This window comes from Notechis scutatus, chromosome 1, assembly GCF_049901735.1.
Source record: "Notechis scutatus isolate UNSWTSFEM ecotype Mainland chromosome 1, rNotScu1.2, whole genome shotgun sequence".
NCBI lineage: Eukaryota > Metazoa > Chordata > Lepidosauria > Squamata > Elapidae > Notechis > Notechis scutatus.
The window spans coordinates 268263784-268289975 of NC_142009.1; the positions used below are offsets into that span (position 1 = coordinate 268263784).

The following is a 26192-nucleotide window of genomic DNA, read 5'->3' on the forward strand; positions in this document are numbered from 1 at the left end:
AGAGGTCTAAGTACACTCATCAAGTGAAAAGCATCCCTGTTATGTCCATAATATCTACAGCTCACCTGTACTCCAAGAGGTACTCAACTCAATGTATATAATACATTGGGGTGGGATCCGACAGGGTTAACTACTGGTTCGGTGATTTACAATGTGCATGTTGCACGCATGTGTAAATCTTCGTCAGTTTGCTGCCTGGACAGCTGAGCTGCGCTGCATGCAGGGAAGCAGCATTTGAAAAAGCAGTTTTTTCCTGCTTTTTCAACTGCAGCTGTGCCTCACACGCAGCTGAGGTTGAAAAAGCAGGAAATAAAGATCAGATAAGAGCCTGGGCGAGTGAGTGGGCCAAAACAGCAGCAGACATAGAACCAGTTCTATGTCTGCTGCTTTTCAGAGCTACCAGTTCTACAGAGCCGGACAGAACCAGTAGAATCCCACCTCTGCCCTTCATACTGCAATTCCCCTCCCCAAAGCAAGCTGTCAGGCTAGGATAACTTGTCCAATGAACATTCATAGCTGAGGATAAAACTGGATATGCTCCCCCAGTCCAATATTTTAACTCGATAGGTAGCATTCTCCTTGCATCATTATCAAAACAACCAAATTAACATTAATATTTAAACGGTCCAATACTGAGGAGTAAAATGCTTTTCTGAAATTTTAGCAGATTAACTCATGGCAGATCAGAAACAGCTTTTGCTACAAAGCCTGGCTTTGGGGTGTATATCTGCCAGATCAATGCTTTGTTTAAAGTTACAGTCTGACCCTAACAGCGGTGTCCAGAGTGGACAAATGGGGGACAATGACAAAACATGCATGATAATATTACCCCACATATGCCAAGCTTTATATATTTACATCAGATGTCCAAATGCAAGTATGGCTCTGTGGCATTTTAGCAATAATATTGTGCCAGTGTTGCCACTAGAGTTTGCTTCAGATGCCAGTCCCTCTGTAAGTGTCTCAGCTCCACCGTTTTAAAATGATTCCCCAAAGGAAGCATAAGCAAGAGGCAAATGAAGCTATGAGGGAGCAACTGGAGAAGAAAGAGTGTCAACAGCTGGACATGCATGTAATGCACTCTTGAATCATTTGGGTGTATTGGCATTGTTTCAGCTGGACAGGCTCGTGGGTTTATCCATAATGATGTAATCTCTATCATCCAACTTGGAATCCTTCTCTTCTTCCTTACTCTTAATGTCTAAGGGAAATGAATGTATGATTTCTTGCTGATACAGTTGATTATTACTTGACTGCTCCACAGTAACTGCGTGTTACATGTTTGCTCAGAGGAACGATTCTGAGTCTCCAGGAAGAATATGGAACAGTTGGGCATGACTCTGGTAGGCTTCAGGCCAGCTCACAGTAGTTCTTAATAAATGGAGTTATGCATCCATATAGTTCCTGATGGAAGATTATATGATCTTGCCATATCCAGATGGCAGAGAAGATGTATCTTCTCGGTTCTTTGCATTTCATTGGCAAACTGGCTTTTAGTTCTTCCTTGTCTTGCTCCTATTACTTCCTAGACTCATCCAAATCCCTGTCAACCTGAAGCAGAAGGAAAAAAATTTCAATCAGCCAACCAGGATGAACACCAAGAAACCAAAAACATACTTGGTATGGAATTACCCTTTTCCATTATACAAATCAGAAGGGCAACATGCGAGATTAGCCAACTGGATCTTGTTAACCTAGAATTCATGGTTGGATCTAAAGTTTGGAAAGTCGTCTTTGAAAGCTTCTGGCTAAAAAGCACTTGGGCTGAAAATGAGCCAAGGAGACTGAGTCATTGCTTTGGTTGATATTAATAGAGGTAAATACACATCCTCCCCCACCCCCTGTAGCTAAATGGAAGAGAAAGAGAGAGAGCAGAATCTTGACAATTCAGACATAGTAGCAATAATAAAAGTAAATTTCCTTTAAAAATAATCTCTGAGATGTTCAGAATAGAATATGATGGGTGGGTGGGGGTGCAGAGTTAGAAGTGATAATAAAATCAAGAACCAACCCCATTAGCTGCTGCTTGAAAAGACTTTCCCATCTGGGTCTAGATCAGGGGTGTCCAACCTTGGCAACTTTAAGACTTGTGGACTTCAACTCCCAGAATTCCTCAGCCAGCAAAGCTGGCTGAGGAATTCTGGGAGTTGAAGTCCACAAGTCTTAAAGTTGCCAAGGTTGGACACCCCTGGTCTAGATGAAAGCAACAGCTCTTGCTGTCCAACATTTAGTTTTCCAAAAATGTCATTCAAAATCTCCAGAAATTGATCCCAAGATGTACAATTAATTGGAGGGGGGGAAAAAAGATTTGTGTATATATCTTTGGAAGCAACAGAAAGAAGGAAAAGTGGACATAAAAAAAGAGCATGCTGGATGGCATTGGAAATTATTTAAAACCTATTTGTGCTCAAGGAAAGTAAAGCATTAGTCTCTGGAGGATAAAAATCCATCCACAGTTAAGTGCTATACAACAAAGCTTATTTTGAGTTGATTGGAGTCAAAAATTAGATGAAGAACGTCTCACACCATCTCATTTTTCTATGAGAATTCACATTGACTTATTTTAAGGTTTAGTCTATTCAGACCAATTTTCTCAATGTAACTGGAAGACACCAAATTGAAGAAGACTGATCTCATATTACAACTACTATATTTCTCTAAGTCCAGTCCACTTTCAATCATGAAAGCCCACAGGACTGTTGTCATGGGCGAAAGTAGACCGAAAAAAACCTGTTTGTGTGTCTGCTTGAATTCTGGATGAAATTGTGTGTCGCTATTAAATAAGCTACAAATGCAAGTTGAAACAAAGTCAACATTTTTCTCACCCCTATTCTAGAGTTACTTCTCTTCAAGCTGTGGATATATATATTTACCAGAAATGAAATGTGACAAGGATTTTTGCTGCTCCTTCCAATGTAGGAGCCCAGGCCTCTGCTATCTTGTTGTATCTTTGTAAATGTGGATGTTGAGCAGTTCAATATGCTCTTTAATAAGATGTGTAATAAGGAATGGCTTATAAAGATAAAAAGAATGTTTGTATCACAAAACAGATTTGCATTGCATATGATTGCAGTATTTTTGGAATGCATAAAGTCACCATTGTTGTCACAGCCACCGCTATTCTTTGAAACAGTTTCTGTGGTTGCAGGTCCCTGGGTTTTATGTACATATGTATACATTTAGTATTTCTATTTATTGTTGAAATAAGCTGTTAAGGGAAAGCAGTTTCCCTTCTGCTAGCTAGGTAATTCCGAATCAGTAACTCAAACTAATTCCCAAACTAGTTACATTTTTCAATTTCCTTATCTCATGACATAGACCCCCTACTGATATAAACCATAACAATTGGACTTCCAAGTGGAAACATGGCAAAACAGGACATCTGCATAAAACAGCAGGGATGACTCAGAGACAGAGTATGACATCAGGGTGATATGCCTGACCTAATAGAGCTCCTCTGGAACAAGGGAAGTCATGAGGTTGCCCACATGAGCTCCAAGGAAGCAGCTTCTTGCAAGGAAGCCCAGAAGGTCTGGAGTTACCCTGTCAGAGGTGGTATTCAGCAGGTTCTGACCAGTTTTGAAGAACTGGTAGCGGAAATTTTGAGTAGTTTGGAGAACCAGCAAAGACCACCTCTGACTGGAGATTTCAGTCTCCTTCCCCTGCCACGCCCACAGAACCAGTAGTAAAAATATTTGAATCCCACAGAACCGATAGTAAAAAAAATATGTACCCTGTGGGTGACCTATGAATAGAATGCCAGGAGCTATGGAAGAAAACACTATGTCCACAACCTCATGTGAAGCCTATTTAAAGGGCACTGAGTATGCCAAATCCACTTTCTAATGTACAGTTAAATGGAGCAAATTTAGAATATAGAGACTTTCAGAGTAGCAGAGCACTTACTGGCACCTGGATGATTGTACTTTTGATTCAGGAAAGATTAAAGGAAAAAAAGGAAGGAACCAGTTACAAAGATTTCAACAAAAAAAAAAATTAAATGCAAAAGATTATTGGGATTTTGAATAAAGTTAAAACATGGACTAAAGGGACAGTTCAATTTGGAATAGTGCCTTATTTAAAGTATTTTTTTTTCAAATTAAAAGAAAGAAATTATAGCTCCGTGGGAATGAAAAATGTTTAAATTTGTTTGGGAAGTTGATTGGCTGACTGTGTTAAACAAAGAGATAAGTAGGAAAAGAAGGGAAATGTGAAGATCCGGGAAGATCATGTGCTTACAGAAGTATGGAGTACTGAAAGGGACTATGAAAGTGAAAAAGAAACCTCTTTTATTTATTTTTTAATGCCCAATTATGGATTACAAAATTAAAATAAGGACAAATGTTTATTATTAAAGGGACAAAAAGGGACAAATATAAAAGGGAAGAGAGGACCATTCTGGAAGAATATATTTGTTTATATTGGATACATTCATAGAAGAAGGTACTGTTTCATTGGTCAGCAAGATTATTATCTGTGTACAAAATGAAGGTAAATTGAAGTACCCGCAATAGAAGATAAAATAACAAGTACTTTTGCAGAGCTTTTATGGACTTTTTGCTGAAAATAGAAATAGAGAAAGTGGTGGCTTTTAGATTGGATGATTGCAAAAGGCATTAAATAAGGGAGCCAATATAGTACAGTAGAGTATAACTTGTATTGTGACAGCAAATCACCACATACTATGCATCGTTTTTGTCATCATGTCTGGTTACAAATACCTGTAAGGCTGTGTTTGCAACAACCCAACCATCATCTTTCCCAGGCAGTTGTGGCTGCCAGCACATGATACAAAATGACTCAATCAGTGATGTGCTTAAAGTTCTCCCAGATGCAGCAAAAGAGGCTGTCACTTTTCTTTTTTGTGTGGTTTTTCTTCTTCTTCTTCCTGGGGATAGAAAATTCATACTGGCAAGATCACAATTGGTTGCCACCATGGGCAGATTTATCCCTCCTCTGCTTCTGTTACCTTTTTCTAAACCTTGTGTGGCTGCAGAGAGCAAGAATTGAGACAATGCCTGGAAAAATCCTGTTTTTATGAGCTTTCTGGAAGTTTATCTCTAGTACAGTTGTTGGAAGAAACTGCTAACCATCTGGTAAATATTTATATGGCATGAGACAGTTAAATTCCAAACAAGAATAGGTCTGTTTAGGGCTAAATCTAATCCCTCCTGGTTGACTGACTAGGTCAACAGAATTGTTCTAAATCTACAAAATTAGACAGTGAGGCAACCACTCTTGTTCCTGTTGAATCAAGAACAGCTGTCCTAAGCACTCTTTCCTAAGCACTCTTCCTCCACTGTTGCCATTTCATGTACAAGGTTCTTGTCATGGTGAGGTTGGTCTAGGGCTGTCAAGTCTCCCCTTGTCTGCTTTTCCCAGTGTGTATCACAAAGACCACTACTATGATAAACTCATGACTATTGTGAGCAGCTAGAGACGCACGTTATAGGTCTTGAAGGTTTTGCGTGGATCCATGCATTGTTCCCTTCTGTTAAGAAACATGCAGATGCTACAATAAACAGCGGTGTGCCATGTAGCCTTCCGCATATAGCCAAAATTAACTCAATTTTTTTTTAATTTGTTTTTTTTTTATAGTTTGATTCCGCTCCAAGCCTAATAGGCTCAGGACATCAAATGTTAAATCTGAAACAAATACAAAGCAAACTCAAACCATAGGTGAATGATACAATCATACAATGGGCAGTTGTATAATACATTAAGCAGGATCTATGGCTGACACCCCAACCATTTTGGATCAAAGACTCACTGAAACAAAAGAGATTCTACTTGCTTAGTGAAACGCTCCCTCTTATACTCAGGATTCAGAATGGGGTGGGTGTAGTCTGATTTTCCGTGCAATGTTCTTCCTTTATTTATTTTTTCTTTTGCACCTGATGTTTTCCTAATGGTCCTTTTCCAAGATCATCCACACCAAGCTTTTAAATCACATCCAAAGGCATCTCACATGCATTATAGTACTCCAGTCATAGAGAGAATAGGATGCAAGTTACTGTCACCATTGCATCCTGGCCCAAGGAGATTTATAACTGGTACCCCAGTCAAAATCTAGGCACAGCTGCTCTGCTCCAAACCAGAGCTCCCACCAGCTGTTTAAGCAGGAGCCAAGAGCCCAGGAGGACTCCCAAAATGTCCGGTCCAGAGCTGTGGAATTTCAATGGCTCATTAAAAGTAATTTAGTATTAGAGGTCTAACTATTATTTCTCTGTCCAAACTTCTGATTATCAGTGTAAGAACTTGGGGAAGTAGCCAAAGGTCAGAGTACTGTAGCATCGTAATCCTACAATACAGTACTCTCATATTGACTGAATAAGTTAGTCAAACCCTTGACTTTATTTTGAGGTAGGTCTAAACGCAAGATTTTAAATATTATTGAACTACTTAGAAAGCATTATTACCGGGTGAACAGATTCAATATGTGTAAAAGTAATTAATTGCACGAAAAGTATGCATTTTTGTTCATCCTGAAGAGTATTTTTCTCCCAAGTTGTTTTATTTCATTATAAAATGCAAATAGTACATTATAGAATACAGATAATAATTGAGTAGGGGCACTTATTTAATAGAAAAGGGAAACTGCTGATTTAAATAAATTAAACCTTTGAAGAAAAAAGTTTATATCAATGTTGAATATGATTTTTTAAAGATGTTAATGAACATAAAGTTGTTTAAGTTGTACAGTTAATGCTAGGTATGGCATAGATTTAAATACCTTTAAAACCCAACTAAGGGGCTATCTCATCAAATGAAGGAATTATTTAAAATTATTTCAAAATTTTATGCTAGCATCATTTAATTTCTTCAGAATGTTTGGATGCTATTTAACAAGCTCAAATGTAAGAGATACAAATGGTGCAGTCAAATCCAAAAGTTTTTTTTGCTTCCTACCCTACAAGCTTTTAAGATTAGCATTTATTTTAGCAAGTTTTTCAGAAAGAAAAATAAAAATACAAACATTCCCCCAAAACCAGACAAAAATATTAAATGCTACAAAAAATGCAGTTCCCCAAGTTACCCTCCCACCAAAAAAAAAAAGTAAAGTGGTAAAATATCTACATCTGTCACATATTAATCAAATGTCAAATCCATTTCTAATTCTACATAACGAAGAATTAAAAATAAACCTCTAAAATTATAAGATTGCATAAAAATTATGCCTTTAAAAAATGTTCTTATTTTCAGAAATTGGAAAATTGGTAATATTCCTGAGGTTAAGGATTGGATCCAAGAGGTGCAATTTATCTGTTTTTGAAGGAGAAACTTTTATATCCTAATCAAAAAATAATTCAATGTGTTCCCACCTCTAAAAGTAAAAATAATAATCTGAGACTGGGACAAAAGAAAAATAATCTTGATAAGCAAGTGGATTAAAACATTAAAATAAACAAATTGAAAGATATGCATACATTTATGAAAACAAGAAACTAGCCAGAGATGACTGGGTCTTTAAATGACAAAGTTAATAAAGGAATAGAAAAAAATGAAGAGAAGGCGAACCATTTTTAAAAATATTTGTTTGAGTGTGTTTATTTGAATATCATATGTTTAGGTGTTTAAACAGAGCATCTTTGAACAGGAGATATATCCTGATTCTTCCTTCAAGAATGTGAAGCTAATAAATTGTTTGCTGCTTGGTTAGCTAAGCTTAGCATTATATATAATCATTCTGACTTCAGGCATCAGAAAAACCCAAAGAATTAAGACAGGATTTGATTTACTTTGTTCATGAATGGCTTCTTCTGGCCAGATGACAGCAATTAGCATATCGAGCTAAGCTTGGACATGCTCAGCTTGTTTGGTATTATGGCTTAAGGCCATCAGTACAGCCTGATCTTTATATTCTACACAATTCATGTAATATTTTATTATGTCAGATTGAAGCTCTATTGGAGGCTGCATTCTTCCCCATAATTTAAGAATATAATGAACTGCTTTGCATTCATTGATTCCTTTTGATCTAACCATCAAGTAGATAATGAAGTCACTACTTCCCGGATAAAATGGCAGAAAATGGGCTATTTAACTTATTGTTCAATATATATCAGGGTGGAAGAGAAGAAGCCACTTATGGACATCAAGCAATCGTGTGTCATAGATCAGCTTTGCTCTCTTCTTCAGTTTTAGACTAGTATATTTCAAACTTCATCTGGAGCTGTCAACATTGGGTTTACTCTTCTTTGAGACTCTCAAAGTAGAAATGTGAAGGATTGAACCCAAAGGGTTTTTGTAAAATTACCTTTGCTGTAGTTTTGCTTCTTATTAATGCACAGTATTCTAAGATCCATTTAAAATGTTGCTCCATAATCAAACCTATGATATAAGCTTATATTTTAGGTTTCTGGTAAATAAGCAACCAATTCAAAAGGCAATTAAGCCATGAAAATATAAAAGGCAAGCCAATGCAGAATACTTCCTAACTATATGCACAATTCTAGAGATTTATCTTCTTATGTAATATATAATGACCTCTATTACAGAGCCACTTCTAGGCCAAATTAGTGGTTGGAGCAATTGAGTGATTTAATGAATACATATCCGCCTGCAGAGTTTGTAGCACTCCCTATGAGCAGCTTAGATAATCACAGTGGACATGGGGGCAAAACTCAAAGCCTGAAGAATATCTTGTAGCACTGGGAGTTCTTTCAAAGCCACAGAAATGCTTTGAACCCTCTTTTTCCTTCAAGAGTTATGCTTGGAAACACCCCAGCTGGAGTATGGTATATATATCCAGTCTTGAGTATTCCATATTTATATCTTCAAGGAACGCATGTAGGGTAACCAAATCAGAACAATGTTTGTGAAACCAACCCTTTTGCCAAGAAGGTAGCTGGGGCAAAAGAGGGAGACACTTTGGGGAAGGGGGAAAATAGACCCATAAGCCAGAATTCCCCATCCCGGGCCTACCTAATTCATTTGTTCTATGGATTCAATTGCACTCACAGTGACAATAATGAATCTGAATTATAATGAATCATCGCTCCAGATTCTAGGATGAAGTTACTGCTAGCACCATCTGACCATCTGAGGAAGAATTATGGGAGTTGAAGTCCACAAGTCTTAAAGTTGCCAAGTTTGGAGACCTCTGATGTAAGCATTTCTATCTTGGGAAGTCTGACCAGGTTATCCTAGGTAGTTCGTTTTATTTGTTAAATTTACTGAGCCACAGAAGCAGCAGGTGAGAGTGCATCCCCGCTTGCGCAAGCAGTACTTGCGCATGTGCTTAACCGCCACTCACGCAAATGGAGCTGTGCATGCGTGCTTGCCCACCATTCCTGCAGAACCATCCCCTTTACCCCCTTCTCCCCCCCACCCCCACCTTACCACGGCTGGCAAAGCCAGAAAGATTGGGGAACTCTTGCTGTAGAGATTGGTCAATTAGGCTGTGGGGGAGTGACTGTCCCGTATCATCCAATGGGTTATTAGAAACATGTTAACTGAGACAGCGGAGAAGACAATGAAAGATTAGGAGAACAAGGAAGTCTATAGAGTTTACTAGGTGGTTATTGTAGGATAAGAACCTGCTAATTTATACCAGCAAAAAGTACCATCTTTTCAGACTATAAATTTTTGTTAAAAGGCACAGACTTTCACGAGCCACAGCTGATGAAGTCTGCATCTGAAGTGAGCTGTAGCTGTAACTTGTACCTTCTAATAAAATTTGTCAGTGTTATCACTGTATCCATGTAACAATGATGAATTGCACCAAGGGAAATTGAGTTAAGGCTTGCCAAGAAATGTGTCTGCCACCTTCAGTGATGCCCTTCACTTTTTTGGGGGTGGGGAAGCTATTGGGTTTTTTTCCCTTCCTTTTGATTGTGACTTGGTTATTATGGCCACAAAATATTTGATATGATCTTTCTTGAGTATTTTTTTTTATCATGAATTCTGACTTAAGTTTCCCGTGTGACTATTCAACGTCTGCCACAGATTAAAGCTGAAAAATCCCAATGAGAGATTTTTCTGACCAAAGTTACACTACATGCAGGAATATGTGTAGATGACCAGGCTGAGCCCGTGGGTTCATTTGTAACTCATTTGAGCAGACTTGGTTCCTGTTGTCTTGCACCTGACAATATGGGAAATAAGATCTTGACTAACTTGCTTTTAGCTTGGAAAGGTGCTTTGTTGAGAACCTATTGACAAACAGGGGAAGATAATACTGCCTCAAATGAATGATCGGGGAGGGCTTTTTGAGCAGAAAATGTAGAGATTGTGTTTGTTTCCCTTTCCTTTAGGATTATATTAACTTGAATGAGTTGACTTTTATGGGCAAGGCCTCTTGCTGAATTACTTTTGAAGGGTGCATTGCCCTCCCAGACTGTTCTTCAAACAAGCACAGTCAATTCTATATTTAATGTGACTGTGTACAGATAGAATTACTTGGAAGTTTTGAGTGGGTTAGTGTCTGATCGAGTTAGAGATATTGTATAAACAAGGAAAATGCCTCTTGCTGAGCCAAGTCTCAAATCTTTGACTTAGGTCTAGGAGATAGAGCTGTTACTACATACGGACTACATTCACACACAGCACAAAGCCATAATATAATGTTTACTTCTGGTTTATCATGTTGCATGAAACCAATCATTCTGGTTTATAAATCATGTTTATAGCTTGGCAAATGAACTTTAATAAAACAAATGGCTTAGTGATTATGTGACTCCAACCATTTTAGTAAATGCTCACACGTCTCATTAAACCGTAGTTTGCTTAAAAATCGTATAGATACAACATAAGTCCTTATGACCCAGTTTCATACAAAGCTTAGAAACAAGTATCCCATGCTTATCACATTGTCCTCAATGGATAATACTATGATTCTACTTCCAGCAGAAAACAGTCTCCCTGAGACATTTTTGTAATATTTCTACTTACAGATAATCCTCAACTTACAACCACAAATTTATATTGCTAATCAAGTTAAGTGGCTTATACCCTATTTCACCACCTTTTTTGCCACAGTTGTTAAGTGAATCATTGCAGTTGTTAAGTGAATCAAATGGTCAATACGCTAATCCCGTTTCCCCCATTAACTATGCCTACCAGAAACCAGCTGGGAAAGTTGCGACCACATGTTCCGTAGGATGCTGCAACCATCATAATTACATGCCGGTTGCCAAATGCCTAAATTTTGATCGCATGACTATGAGGATGATGCTTCAATGGCTGTAAATGTGAGTACCAGTCATAACTCACTTTTTTTCAGTGCCATTGTAACTTTGAATAGTTGTTAAAACGAATGGTTGTATGTCAAGGGCTACATTTATATATAGAACACAAGGCAAACAATATAATTCTCCTACAAGGAAGAAGTAGATCCAGTAGCCCCCATCAGAATCCCAGAGAAAGATCTCAAGACCTCATCTTGTGTCCTTCTGGATCTTCCCAAAATAATCAGTCTCTTTAACACAGAAATTGCAGATCACATAGTGCTTCCTCCTTTTCTCTCCCCATGCTTCTTTAGGCAAGGGAGTGGGAAATGTAAAATCTTCCCTTGGGGGCATGGATGATTATGATCTTTTACCTGGAATTTCCTAGGAAGAGCAGTGGGCCTGTCAGTCACAGCTTGTCCACTGAGCATTGGGAATATTAACCAGATTTGAAGAACTCTTCAGCACTCATTTCAAGACTCTTCATGATCTGTATATTGTGGTAGAACAGGAAAGCTAAGCTTTTAAGTGGCGGTGGGGGCAGTCCCCTCTAGGAGCATACAACTCAAAAGCAAAAGCCAGAGCATGGTAAATATTTGATAGAACCTCAAGAGGGAAATTTGAACTACATTCTTTAATGTCTCAATACACATTTATAAATTGCAAAACCGATTAAGAATGGACAAGGTTTTTTTTTAAAACTTTCTCAAAGGAGCCAGAGGGAACTAGAACATTATTACCATACATATACATTATCTAATTATAAAACTCCTTCAAAGAGGAAGGGCTTGAAATAAATTTACAGGGAATTCCCTGACAATCTGTACTGCAGGTTAATAAATTATATTTAACAAAACCCAGCTGCCTTTTGAATGGAACTGCATTGCAAAAACAAGTTCTTGGTGTTAATCCATGACTAATCCAAGATGATTTGCAATTATTGCAATGGAAGAAAGTTGATAGGATAGCATAGAACCAGATAAATGTACGTACAATCTCTTTGGTGTCCAAAATAAACATTGCACAATACTCCATACCAAGTTCACATATTGTACAAAGCAACTTGAAGATGTGAGGACTTCAATTTCTAGAATTTCCCTGCTGGTTGGGGACTGTGGGAATTGAAGTCCACCCATCTTAAGTTCCTAAGATTGAAAAACACTAATCTAGGGTATAATATTAAGTATTTAATACTATCTTGACTTATTTTATGAACCCAGTCATTATAACTGGTTAATAGCTAAGCATATTGAACAAATCCCAGCCAATTGAGATTTATTCAGTTAGTTATGTTAATCCTCACCTCTCAAGCTGCCCACAGATATTAAATTGAAGTCTAAGCAGACCATGTTGTTCAACCTGGACTAGTCACCACACTGGGTTTACAGAACACAGAATTTGTAAGCCAGGAGAAAGCCAAAATAACCACACTGGGCTTGGACTATAACAGAATTCAAAAAATGAATTACATCTAAACTGAACTACACAGAAGAGATGATAGTTTGCGATCTTTCATTAATAGCACTGAACTCCATATTGCCAAATAAGATGTAATATCCAGAGGTTTCAGATCAGATATTCTGCAAAGGATAGCCCCTGAATAATACAAAATAGAAATTCAACACTCCCTAAGATCCTTATGTGCTTTGATGTCCATTTCTCTGGATATTTTACCACTATTAGGATGATCAGGATCCAGTTTTTAAAAGGCTGCTAGCTCCACCTTTTCATCTCTTTGCCTATCCAGATTACCAATGTCAGATTAGACATTTTTGTGATTTTTTGGTTCTTTTTGCTGATGTCACAAGTCATGCATTTATGCACAAAAGTTCTTCTACAGTAGGCTGTGCCTTAACCTGGCTTTCTTTTGCACATGACTCAATGCATAAAATACTCCAAAATAGTTTTACTGACAATTAAAATCTTGGGGATTGGGCTAGCATTATTAACACTTAGAGAAAGAAGAGAGATTTATAGACTGTGACCTGGTTGCTTGACTCTATATAGTTTTCCTCCTGCAGTGCCAGCATGTATCATTCACTGGTGTTAACACTAAGCATTTATTTACTGATGGAGCAAGCCAGAAGAATATTTCTAACTTGGAGTAAAATAATTGGAATGCTGTTATGACAAGCCAGATTTACTACTATACTTGTTCTTCTAGTAGTGAACTGCTTATCAGCTAACTGATAAAATAGATAACTTTTCAGTTTAAGAAAGCTCGTGAACTTGAGGGGAGTTTGAAAATATTCAGCAGAAAATTTCAACATCCTGATTAGTAGATCCATATTAATTGTGTGGCTTCATTCCCAGTAACTCTCACCCCCCACTACCACATGACTCAGAGGATAGATTTATGGGCCTCAGGAGGCCAAGGCCCTCAAGTATGAAAATAAGCCATTTTGGGGGCTGAAATGAAAACAATCACCAATCACACCTTGAGAGCCAGCATAATTTAATACTTAAAGGAGCTGGAAGAAGTGTGGAGAAAATAGGTTCAAGCCCAGTCTTCTGTATGAAATCTGATGGGTTATTTACAGTCCATCACTAACTTTCAATCCAATCATACCTCACAGAGTTGTTGGGAGGAAAGTACTATATGCAGTTTGAAGGAAAGGCAGAATATAAAGCAAGCAGTCAAACATATTTTTTCAGTTGGTCCTCAAATGGAAATAAGGGCCAAATTTGGTGTGTGGAGAAGCTTGCCAAAAAAAAAAAAAAAAAGCCCTAATCTAGTGTGATAATGGGCTACAGGAAAAAAAAATCCAGGGGAGAGGGGAAATTCCTAAGTCCTAAGACATTCCTATGGGAAAGGCCTGTTAGGAGCAATCAGCTATTCTGTTCTTGAGATCCTGCCACATGACCAGAGTGGCACTGCTCAGAATTGGAGAAAAATTCCAGCCACTCCCATGCATCAAAATGGGGGAAGCAATTGGGCAAAGATTTTGAAAAAATTAAGGGCTTCTTTAAAAGTTCCCTTTTCTTTTCCTCATGGGTCATGTGGCTTGGAGTGGAACTATTTTTAAGGGATTGTAAAGAATTTAAGCAGCTTTCACTACCTTGTTCAATTTATTTCCAATTCTGGGGCAACTTATTTGAAGCAGCTGAAAAATGCAATTCACCTTTGATTTTGCTGTGGTTTTGATAACTTCGTAGGTGGCCCATTGGTGAGAACTCTTGCCTCATTTTAACTTTTAAGGTTCAGTATCCTGTTTCTGCAACTTGTCTTTTCCTATATGCATTATTGTATTTAAAACTTCTCTCCTTCCCACCACTCTGTCCCAGCTACAGTAAACAACTTGCAATCATGATTCCAGCTTTTGGGAAAAGTGGCTGAAAAACAGATCACAGTGCAATGCTACTATATCACCTTTCCAGGGACTTTTAAATGCAAAGAAAAAAGAATTTTGGCCAAGAGACAAGTAAATTTTTGGAGGATTGTAATACTTTCATTTTATTTTCTCATATTTTTGCTCACCTCAAGATTGGCAACCTCAAGATTTTCTTGCAACGCAAGAAATGCTAATGAATATATATCCTGCAAGATTTTCTTGCAAAACACATGAACGTATATCCTGAAAAACATGAATGGGAGATGCTTGCAATTCATTTTTGGGTAGTGCAGTAGGGTGACTATACCAGAAATCCAGGATATTCAGGTGGTGAAATCTTTCATTTTGCTGTTTTTTCAGTTAACAGTATTGATGGTGATCCTTGTGTTTTTCTCTGGGTTATGAAGAATTGTAGATCAGGCTAAAGTGTTTTCTGAAGGAGTAGAGGCTGGAAACACCGGAGGTTTGAAAGTGGCTTTTTGTCTGTATTTTTCCAATTGCGATATGTTTTCCCCCTCCGTGCTACATGGAGTCGACTAACACTCCCACGCGGCAGGGCCTGTATTCTGTAGCACAAAGAGTGCATTTTCTCTCCAACTTCCAAATCGCACTCTGATTATAAGATTAAATCTAGGCAGCAAGAAGTAACTGCGGTAAAAGCAAACAGACCGAACAGGGAGAAAGCATTACGAAGCCACTTACAACTCTTGTGTCGGGGTTCTGCTTTCAGGAGCAACCACAGAGCGATTCAGATTATTTTTGTTATCTGCAGACCGATCTGCCATCAAAGCAAACTGGCCGGGGTCCTTACCTCGGCCCCGTGAAACTCTGCATTTGCAAAGAGCCTGCTCCATTCTAACCCTGCACTCCTCTTGATCTGCGCACCAAAAAGCCTTCTCAGCTGGCAGCCCTTCCCATTGGCTCAGGGATTCTAGGAACTGTCCAATAAGCTGATAGATTTCTTATTGTTTCTTTAGAAAGTCTCTTTAGGGACTCGGTTAACCCTTTTCAGGCGTTTGGATTGGCCGGCTGCTAAGGGAGTTCACCTCTTCCTTTCTGTTTTCTCTGATTCCCTCTGGCCTTTCGTCGCCTATTTGGTGCTGTCTTTTTTTACTCCTCTCCGGCCTGTTTCTTTTGGATCCTCAGAGCAATTTTCACCCTATACTGTCTAGACATAAATACATTCAAAGCAGGTCCTCCGCTCAGTACACACACAAACGAGAATAAAACCTTTCCTAGGCCGTTTTTAAACGCTAACAAAAGTTCTTTTCTCCCCCCCCCCCTCTCCATCTTTTGAATGTAAAGTTCATGTTCCCCAATATCCTCCGAGCATAAGAAGTGTCTGTTCTCTATTCTTAGCCAAGATGGGGATTCTCACATTTGCATTTCTGTTCCAAATTAATTTATGGTAGTCTATGTGCTTCCAGGCATGGCTTTTATTGGGGATTCAAACAATTTCAGCTTCTACTTTTGTCAGCCAGTTCTGCTCTTTCTCTTACCAGCTTTGGAGACAATGAACTGTAAGCTGTTCAGGACAAGAGCTTGGATTTGCTTCTCTTTCCTTCCAAAAGGCCACAGACTCCAAATAAAAAATGAACATTTTATTAGAAAACAAAAGCTTGACTGAATAGAGTTTGGGATACATTTTAAGAATTATCTTCAGCCAGTAGGATCTGATAACCTATATGAGAATGGGCTATTAAGAGCTTTTGATGGTCTGCTGTACAATACTTAAAACCCCTATTTAGTCAGCCTTTTTTTCCTAATAAAATAGTCATTTATCACATTTTTTGTAGATCACACACTCTGTTTTTGAGCTTTTATTATTTATATTTGACATGAGACACCTTAGGAAACATGCATTTTAAAAATATTTGTGGTGCATGCTTTTATTCAATAGGATGAACAAATTTTCTCAACAGTCCATCTGAATGACCCTTATATCTCTGGTTATCAGAGAAACTCTAATAATCGAAGCTATTCGTACTTGTAATTTATCTCTAAGGTCTGTCACTCAATCTTTCAATGAAAAACTGATCACTTGGGCTTCATGGTACAAGCAATTCAGCATGTTTTCCAAGAGTATCTGCTTATATTGGGATAGGGCTGATAAATCCCAAAATGTTGAAGTAAATCTATACCTCAGGTAGAATGTAGCATGAAGACAAAATTAAGCAAGTCGCTACCTCAGATCTTGTGATTGAAATGCTCACTTTCCTAGGTTTTGCCCTCTGGGTTCAGATTGTATGGCCATCAAAGAAGAAGAAGAAGAGGTAACTGAACAGGCAACTTGTGGACATTGACTTGTCATAACAAAAAGGCAAAGCATTTTTGGTGTCTTCCTCAGATAGCGTCCAGGCAAATACCCAATCGTTCAAACTTGCTCCTGGGAATATTGCAGCTCTCAGAATATTTCCCTTTTTGTTTTGTTTTGTTTTGTTTTGTTTTGTGCCTATGATCCCCTCTGTACAATGGTGGTATTCAAACTTTTTACTACTGGTTCTGTGGGCATGGCTTGGTGGGCGTGGCAGTGGAAGGATACTGTAAAATTTCTAGTCAGAGGTGGGATTTGCCCGTTCTCCAAACTACTCAAAATTTCCGCTACCGGTTCTCCAGTACTGGTCAGAACCTGCTGAATACCACCTCTGCCTCAGTAGTACATGTGGGATTCAGCTATTAGATTTTGCATAACTCAAATCTGGTAAAGATCTTTTGCTGGGACATGATTTACAGTAAAACGAATGGTGAGCCCTCTTTGTGGCTTTTGCAAAAGAATGAAGAATGTGACTAATTTACATATCATCTTCCACTGCTGGTTCTCAAAAACTTTTAACACATAGGAAAATAATATTTCTCAGTGCTGTCTGGGAAGTGTATTTCTTTTTCTCTATTGGTTTTGATTATGTAAAAATGCCCCCTTTCCCACTCATTGTTCTTGCTGCTGGCAGAAAAGTTGGAATGTTAGCCCAGAGTCTTTAGACACTCAAGTATTCCAGAATTCAAGGAACTGGACAGGATTTTTTAAAATAACTATTCTCTTATACAACTTCCTTGCAAAAGTGATATGAAAGAAGACACTAAACTATTCCTATAGGGTTTTCTCTGGTAGATCTGCAGAGAAAGTATAACCGATATTATTGGATCCTTTTGATAAAACCCATATGCTTTGGGTTAATACTGAATCTAGGGCTTTATTTCTGGATAGCCACTAAAGAGTGAGAATAAGATGCCTAAAATGCTACCTCTATGTTGCCATCAATTGGTTATCCAGCTTTTTTAAGTCCAGAAATGTGGGTCAGATAAAGTTGGAAGAGGATGTTTAGGCTGCTGAGTCCAAATGTTGCTTCAGGTGGAAATCCAAATTAAAATATTCTAGATTGGCAGCTATCTAATCTCTGCTTAAACCAAATGAAGGGGAACCGACATCTGTCTAGGACTAGGTAACTGGTTCCACAGTCAAACAGCTTTGAACGTTTCTCCAGATATTCAGTTGGGATCTGTGTTTCTGTAATGGAAATTTATCAATACTGTATTTTGTAATCCAAAATGAGAAAGAGTCAGTCTTCTTATACTTTTATGCTTATCTGGGTGTCAACCACAGTATATAGTGAGAGACTTACTCCAAGAGAGTATGTAGATGACTACCATCAGAGACCTTAGGTTTTGCAGAGGAAGGACTTAGCTGCAACAGATTAATTTGGCTAACACTTCCTAGAAAGAAACCTAGTATGTAATAAACTGAATATCCCCCATTTCTAGGCCAAAGTATTCATTTGGCTTATTTATTGCTTGTGAATTTAGCCTGTTACCATTTATTAGTCTGGTGTTTCTCATCCTCAGCAACTTTAAGATCTTTCCCCACCCCAGCATGCTGACTGGGAAATTTTGGGAGTTGAAGTTCACGCAGATTGAGAAACATTATATTAGTTGATCTAATATGTAGTTTATTATTGTTATTACATTTTTATCCAGCCCTTCCTCCAAGCAGCCCATATGCAAGTCTTTTCCTCATAACTCAGAGTAGGTTTTATGTTTAGTAAAAATAATTTGTGGGAAATTTGACATTGTTTATCCAGCCATATCTATAAATTACAGCTAAACTTGTGAATTGAATGGGGCTGGAGCTGTTGCCTAGATCTGATCATGGGTGCTCTGCCTTTTGAGTTCCTATATCTCATCACTAATTAAGAATATTAGGTAATCAACCTACACTATTATTTCAGTGGAAATTCAGTTTCATGAAAGTCTATGATGGTGAATTCATAGAGTATTGTGCCTGTCATATTTATCTCCTTGCAGGGAAGAACATAAATGACCATTACCTACATTATCCTTCTGCAGTATTGACCATTACTTTCACTCATACTCCATAGACTTAGCATAATAAGTGTTCGTTTTAGAATGCTTTGTAATGTGATTGCTATGTGGAACTTGAATTTATAAAAAGTATGAAAAAATAACTATGAATGTCTGATTGAGATCGTAAATTAGAAATGATGAGTAATCCACTGGAAAAATGAAGGGGGAAAATTCATCCCAAAGTAGGTTAATACAGTTTTTGAAATGCAGTCCTTTTGGAAGTCAGATGTGATTATGTGTGTCCAGACATTTATGCATATAGAGCTTTGGCCCATAAGCCATTTGGCATGTATACCTAGGTATTCCTTGAGCATATCTTTGTGTCCATCACTATACATATATACTAAAGATATAATGTGACCATCATTTGATGGAAAGCATGGAAAGGCAAATGGTTATATATATATATATATATATATATATATATATATATATATATATATATATATATATATATATATATATATATATATATATATATATATATATGGTGTTCGGCTTGGTTCGGGTATTTTCCCACGTCATTGTAGTTGTTCTTTTAAAGTTGTAGCAACGTTTCAGCAGAATCTCATCTGCCATCATCAGGCTTCTGTATTGTGTCCGTCTGTGAGTCAGACTTTTACAGTGGTTTCAGATTTGAATTTGGGGCAGCCTATTGCTGTGCCAGAATGGTTTTTCTTCATCCTGATTGGTTGGGAGTCTTGGTCTGTGTTTATTGGTCTCGGAGTTTGCTGTGTTCTGCTTGATTGGTGTCTCTAATATCTTCTGTCTGTTTTTTGGCTCTTTTTGTATCTTGATTGGAAGAGATTGAAAAAAGACCAGAAAGCATGAATAGAAGAGATGATTCCACCAGGCTGTCAATCATTTGGAAGCCTGCACTCACAAACAAAAAAATCTCCACACCACAAGCCAGGCAAACACCTGGGCACAAACAGATCCCCCTGATACCTCCAGCTCAAACACATCCCAACCAGGCACCCAGATGAAACCCAGCTTCCTAACTAATGATAGCCGTCCATTTACCCGAAGCCAAGCTGCACTAAAGGCCTCCATTAAAGCAACACAATGCTGCCAGCCAATCAAGATACAAAAAGAGCCAAAAACAGACAGAAGATATTAGAGACACCAATCAAGCAGAACACAGCAAACTCCGAGACCAATAAACACAGACCAAGACTCCCAACCAATCAGGATGAAGAAAAAACCATTCTGGCACAGCAATAGGCTGCCCCAAATTCAAATCTGAAACCACTGTAAAAGTCTGACTCACAGACGGACACAATACAGAAGCCTGATGATGGCAGATGAGATTCTGCTGAAACGTTGCTACAACTTTAAAAGAACAACTACAATGACGTGGGAAAATACCGAACCAAGCCGAACACCATACATGTAAGTACCTGCGAAAACTTAAGAAAATATATATATATATATATATATATATATATATATATATATATATATATATATATATATATATATATATATATATATATATTGATTAAGAAGAAAGTATGAAACAACTGGAAAAGAAAGAGTGAATACAGTATAGGGAGGAGGTTCTAGTAAGAGCCGAGGTACATTAAACCTCATTGTCAAACCAAACTATGCTTAGCCATTCGTATATGATGCCTGTCTCTTATTAGCGTTGTCAGTTTAATGAGCACTAAAATTTACCATTGCATTTTTCTTTTAAAACATGTAAAGAATGAGTGGAAGTTAGAGCTGTTTCTTTTGTTGTAGAGCAATGGAAACCTCAACTGCGAAGCTGGAGTATGGTGGGGGAAGGTTCATTCCTTACTGAAAGGAGAGAAGGGAAACACAGATGTCACAGCTGGAAATGGAGATTTATCTTGGCAGGCAGAGAAGGAAAATATATATACTGCATTTCCAAAAAAGAAAAGGGAAAACTTATAAGAATTCCCTCCCGATTTGGCACAGTTGGCCAGCATGAGGAGAACCTCTGACTTGTAGAGAGGCTAAATCTTCTGTATGTGGGCTTCCATCCATCCATACTGGTTTTTGCTGCTTTCTTTTTATTTTAATATAGGAATATAGGAATATCAGGACTGTATCTGAAGGCGGTGAGGAAAGCTGTATCTAAAAGATGCAGAGATGGGGCACAACCAGAAGACAGAAGAAGAGAGAATTGTTGCCTGTGACAGGAAACTGATGCTCAAGAATAGCAACAGTATTTAGACTTATATACTGCTTCACAGTATTTTACAGCCCCCTCAGAGTCAGCATATTGCCCCCAGCAATCTGGGTCCTCATTTTACCGACCTCAAAATGATGGATGGAAAGCTGAGTATGATATTTCAGCCAGATTTCTGAGATAAGCTTCTCTCTGTCCCTCCCTCCCTCTCTCTCTGCTCTCCCTCTCTCTGTTGTGAGGGTGCAATAATGAGAACATGTGGTGGAAATATGTTAGGAGGCCTCTTTCGATCTTGCATCCATCCCTGAAGGAAAACGGGTGCCACAGCCAATGGCTTGGCAGTCTTTCATGCTTCCTCCAGGAATGAGATGGCTTAAACAGGAGCAGATTTTCCTAGGGAGTTTAAAGGTAGCTTAGGCTTAGAGAAGATGGTTCCCACCCATCTTATCAAGGGGCACACCCCATATCTCCCAGTGCATGGGAGACAGCTGACTGGAAGGAGCAGTCTGAAATTTTGACTTGGAAAAGCCACAATCCATAGTCCCACAATGGGGCTGGTGAACTTTGGCTGTCCCCACCATGACTGCTCCTCAGTAATGCTGCTTTAGGAACCCATATGGGGCTTTTCTTGACTGTGAAGGAAGATGAGGAAGAGATTGAGAAAGATAAACAAAACATTGGTGGAAGTGAGGAGATACAGAAGATGTGGAATCTATGTTTCTAATTTTCCCACCCATCCTTTAAAATCGGCAGCCTTCTCCACAAATAAGAGGGTGATCCATTCGCAACATATATTGTCTCATGGTAATTGATACTTTACCAGCTGGTAAAACCCCAGAAAAGTTCTTGCTCTATGAAGCCTGCAGCAAAAGATTTTTTTACTTGGGACAATTCACATGTTTATGCTAACTCAGCCAGTTTCCCAGTGTGAACTGGAACATGCTTGCATGGTGAAATTCTCTTTTAAAAATTCTTGATAGTTTAGCTCTCCCAAAAATGCATATAAAATGGAGGCATGAAGTAAAAGCATGCATGAAAAGCATTCTATTGGAAGAATTGCTGGCAAAAAGTGTGCGTCTAAAGAAAAATAATAATACCACCCCCTACATATTAGGAGAAACTAGCACAAAATGCATATGGATTCAAACATTAAAAAAAACAATAAATGTTATCAATTGAAACAAAATTGTGATGAAACGCATTTAAATGGTGAATACTGAGGAATGCTAGAAGTTGTAGCTTGGTCACATCTGAGGCCAGAATTTGCAATTCCTGGTTTAAATTTAGGAAATTTGCCTAACCAGTAATGAAGCAGAACTACTAGATACCATATTTATACAGTAAATTAGTATAATATCTTTGCATAAAATGTATTTTCAAACCACAGAGAAGATCCTGCATAGTATTCTCTTTCCAAAAGGTTTTAGGCTACCAGCTCAATAAACATATTTTCTTTTCCACTAGATCATCCTTTTTCAACTTGAGTCCTTGCAAAATTTTGGGCTGCAACTCCTCTCCCCTCCCATTTTACCATCCTTGGGAGTTGGAAAAATGAGGGTTGCAGTCTGATATATTTGGAAAGTAATACAAGGAATAATAAAGAAGGGAGTGCTATTGAAGCTACTAAATTCCAGACTTCTTTAGATTCACACTTTTTGATTATTTTGAGTCACTGACAGGTCATTATTGGTTTTGTATGGAAATATGAACTCCACCCATTGGAGATAACACACTTGGGGAAAAAAGCCAAGCTGAGGATCTCTGATCTCACTAGGGGGTGCCCCTAATAGCGTTCAACTCTTTTCAACTTGATTCACCCCCTCCATGTTTAAACTATAATTCACCCCTGCATCTGTTGCCTTGCCTGAAATTAAATGGAACATTCAAATTTGAAGTGTGCAAGGAGTTTTTTCCCCTTCAAGAGTATACTTCAAGAGTAAAGATGGTATATTCCTTATACCATCTTTAGCAATTACCATAATTATGCCTTATCTCAGAGCATAAACTACAATAAGTGTGCAAACTACTTGTTGAAGTGGGACCCAGGAAGAAACTATTCCAATATGTGGTTTCAGTACTAATCTGGTAAATGAGGACTTGGTCAGAGATAAAAGGAAAAGGCATAGTTGAGGAAGGTGACGCATCATGAGACACAACAACATACAGTAGACTCTTTGAATCATATAGGGTCTTGGATAGTTGCAAGGTTTAGCATTTTTTCATGCAGGAAATCTAAAGGAAGAATATTCCAATATATAGTTGTCCAGCAGGCCATTTTCAAGATCTCCCCTGAGGGCATTTCATATCTGTTAGGCTCTTGGTTTCATTCTGCTTCCTGTCAAGGATTTCCCCTTAAATTTATTCTTCTGTAACTTAAGCCTGTTTGACCTGGTTCTGTCTGTTAAGACAAGAGATAACAAATTTTGTCTTCACTTATTCAGGATGTTACAGATTTAATGTTACCACCTTCCAGCATCAATTAGTATATCATCACTAGTGCCCATATTTGTCTTATGTATATACTGTAGGTTTGTCCTGCCATGAAAAAGCAGTTTCAGGAGGGATCATATTATTTAATTATGGAACTTAATTTTGAATGGCTCAGCAAGTGTTAGTCCTAGCAACAAATTGGTGGTATTTGGGAACTATTTAGACTGTACTTCAATAAACTAATTAATTTGGGGCCTATATTGTTTTGGCTTAAAGACAAAAGATGTGGATTTTACCATATAGCACAGTGGTTGCCAACCAATGTGCCAGGGACTACTGGTGGTCCGCAAGAAAAGTCTGCAGAGAAATGTCCCCCCCAAAGCAATTAATCCAGGCTGTGCAGGAACACAAGACCAAGTGCCGTCCACATGGCCCGCCCATCTGCTGGCCCTTACCCTTTGGCCAAGCGCAAACCTTATCTTGAGTAGAGGCACGTGAGCTGCAACTGGAAAATAAGACCAATGGTGGGGGAGGGAAATCCACCCCAGGGTCGCTTGCTGATGATGGTGGGAAGGTTGGTCCCATATTCCACAGCTGCAATAGTCACAAGACTGGCCTTTTAGTCATCCCGGAGCAGCTCCTCCAGTCCATGGCAGGCTGGTGCACCCTATAAGGAGTGGAGGAGCAGTTGCTCCGGGATGACCAAAGGGCCAGTCCTGTGACTACTGCAGCTCTGGAATATGGGATCAACTTTCCCACCAACATCAGCAAGCCACCATCAGTCAAAATTCATATTAGCGGTCCCGGGATTTAAAATTATGAATTTGGTGGTCCCTGAGGTCCAAAAGGTTGGTGACCCCTGATAGAGCATTCCCTCATAGAATATAGTACAATTCACTTAAAATAGTGACTATGCCAGTGTTGGATCTTTTCTCCAGTAAAATACTAGAAAGAGGAATGGTGCATATGAAAAATTGGGACATCTTTCTGGCAACTGCATCTTGTGTCTGGAGTAGTACAGTCCAAAGACGTAGGGTTACCTCTTTCGTCCTCTATCAATTATAGTGTATAACCTTAATACAATATTGAGTGTTATTTCAAAGTGAATCAGGCTTCAGTTTTCTCTTTGGCAAAACAAATAAATTGACAAAAAAGCTGAGGTATAAAACCAATACATAGCTTTAGGTTTCATGGCTCCATGTCACAGCAATCAAAAATACCAATGAACCTTTCTTTTTATATGTCCTGCCAAATTTTAGGGTAGGTCTCCCCAGGGTAGCATCTTCCATGTGATTGAACTACAGCTCTTATCTGACTTCAGCCAGTCATATATCAACCATGTAGGCTAGAGATAACAGAAGGGAGTAACATAAGAGGTTGATGAAGACGTTGCAGAGATTCTCTGCTTATCTTTCCAGGTTTAACCATGCAAAATACACCATGGAAGTAAATATTTTAGATTGCTAAATATAAGAAACATTATTCTCCCACTGTTTTCCTCATTAAATATAGGCAAAGAATGCATACAGCAGCCTTTCCCAAGGTGGTGCTTTAGTATTGTCCTGGAGTTCATTTCCTATAATTCTCAGACAACATGTTATATTGGAACTTCCACTAGACCTTTTTCCCATTTCACAAGAGCACCTTTCTCAAGGCAGCTATCCAGATTATCTGACCAAATCCTTTAATTCATTCCTGAATTATCTTTAAATCTGCAAATCAGGTTTTTGAGCTCCTGATCCAGCTAAACAGATGCTGAAATGTAAATAAAATATTTTGAAGATTGTTAGCAAATCTAGATGTTCTTATTTTTGTTTTCTTTTTAGATTTTCATTTGATCTCTTCTCCAACTTTCATGACATTGCATTTAGTAAACCAGTGATTAACTAGCAGAGATTAATTTTTAAAAATGCCCAGGTTCAATCCATTGCCTTGTATGAGATGTATAATCTCTAAAACACAGATAATAATGTGAGCAACAATGTCAGTAGAAATGGTGAGTTTTATCTTACAAATTTAGGCATTTCAGAATCAGAAGCACTAATTGAACATGATTGACCATTAATATTAGATGTTGCCTTCCTTGTAAGCAACCTAGAGATAATTTATTTGAGCAACCTAAAGATTCTATATAGCTTCATTTGAGATCTATAGCTATTCAGTCTGTTTGAATAATTGTGTGCATATCTCTTGTGTGCATTTTGAAAAATTTCACAATGCCGACCACTGAGATGCAGTTGAAATAATTCCATGTTGAGGTTTCTGTCATAGTCCCATTGACTAAGTATATATTAAATTTGAGTCTTCTTTTAACTGCATTCCCTTTATCCTTTTAAGAACAAAGCTGGGGACTGATGTCTGGTAAATGGCATTGATACCAGTTCCATTCACCAGTACTATTGCATCCTTATTGCCTGGCATTTGTTTACACAATGATATTGTATTTGAATAAAACAAACAGATCTTTGTGTTGGAACAGGAACTTACGCTTGGCTGTATCCGGGGTGTTTAGGTCATCTCCTCCCTCTGTCTTTTTCTTGGCAAGACTGAGAAGAGATTTTGGCACCCTGGGATACAGCAAAGAACCAGTGTTGCCGAAGGAAAGTAAGATCAGAGCAGTAGAAGGATGCAATTTTTTTTCTGTTGGCATATTATATAAACTACCACTTTAAATATTTATTCATATCCATATTTTCCTTGATGATGCTACCTTTAAAAAGGCGGGCAATATAATTGTAATACAGGAAA

At 38.2% G+C, this 26192-nt stretch overlaps 1 protein-coding gene and 1 long non-coding RNA gene across 4 annotated transcripts in view; one reads left to right on the forward strand and one right to left on the reverse strand.

The window, feature by feature from the left end:
- Positions 1-26192, forward strand: part of CREB3L1 (cAMP responsive element binding protein 3 like 1) — a 95907-nt gene that overhangs the window by 12798 nt on the left and 56917 nt on the right. The window contains exons 2-3 of one of the 3 annotated variants that reach the window (XM_087951303.1): positions 9005-9108; positions 11065-11192. The exons of 1 other annotated variant lie outside the window; for it this stretch is intronic. In XM_087951303.1, coding sequence (XP_087807429.1) covers positions 11181-11192 — 12 coding nt within the window. In that variant the 5' untranslated portion in view covers positions 9005-9108; positions 11065-11180. The remainder of the gene's footprint in view (positions 1-9004; positions 9109-11064; positions 11193-26192) is intronic. One more of the 3 variants, XM_087951304.1, reaches the window with a different exon arrangement.
- On the reverse strand, positions 496-15414 carry LOC148133364 (uncharacterized). The gene is made up of 3 exons (XR_015746698.1): positions 15312-15414; positions 11543-11658; positions 496-1551 (listed from the first exon to the last, which is right to left on the reverse strand). It is a non-coding gene; the product is annotated as an uncharacterized LOC148133364 (long non-coding RNA).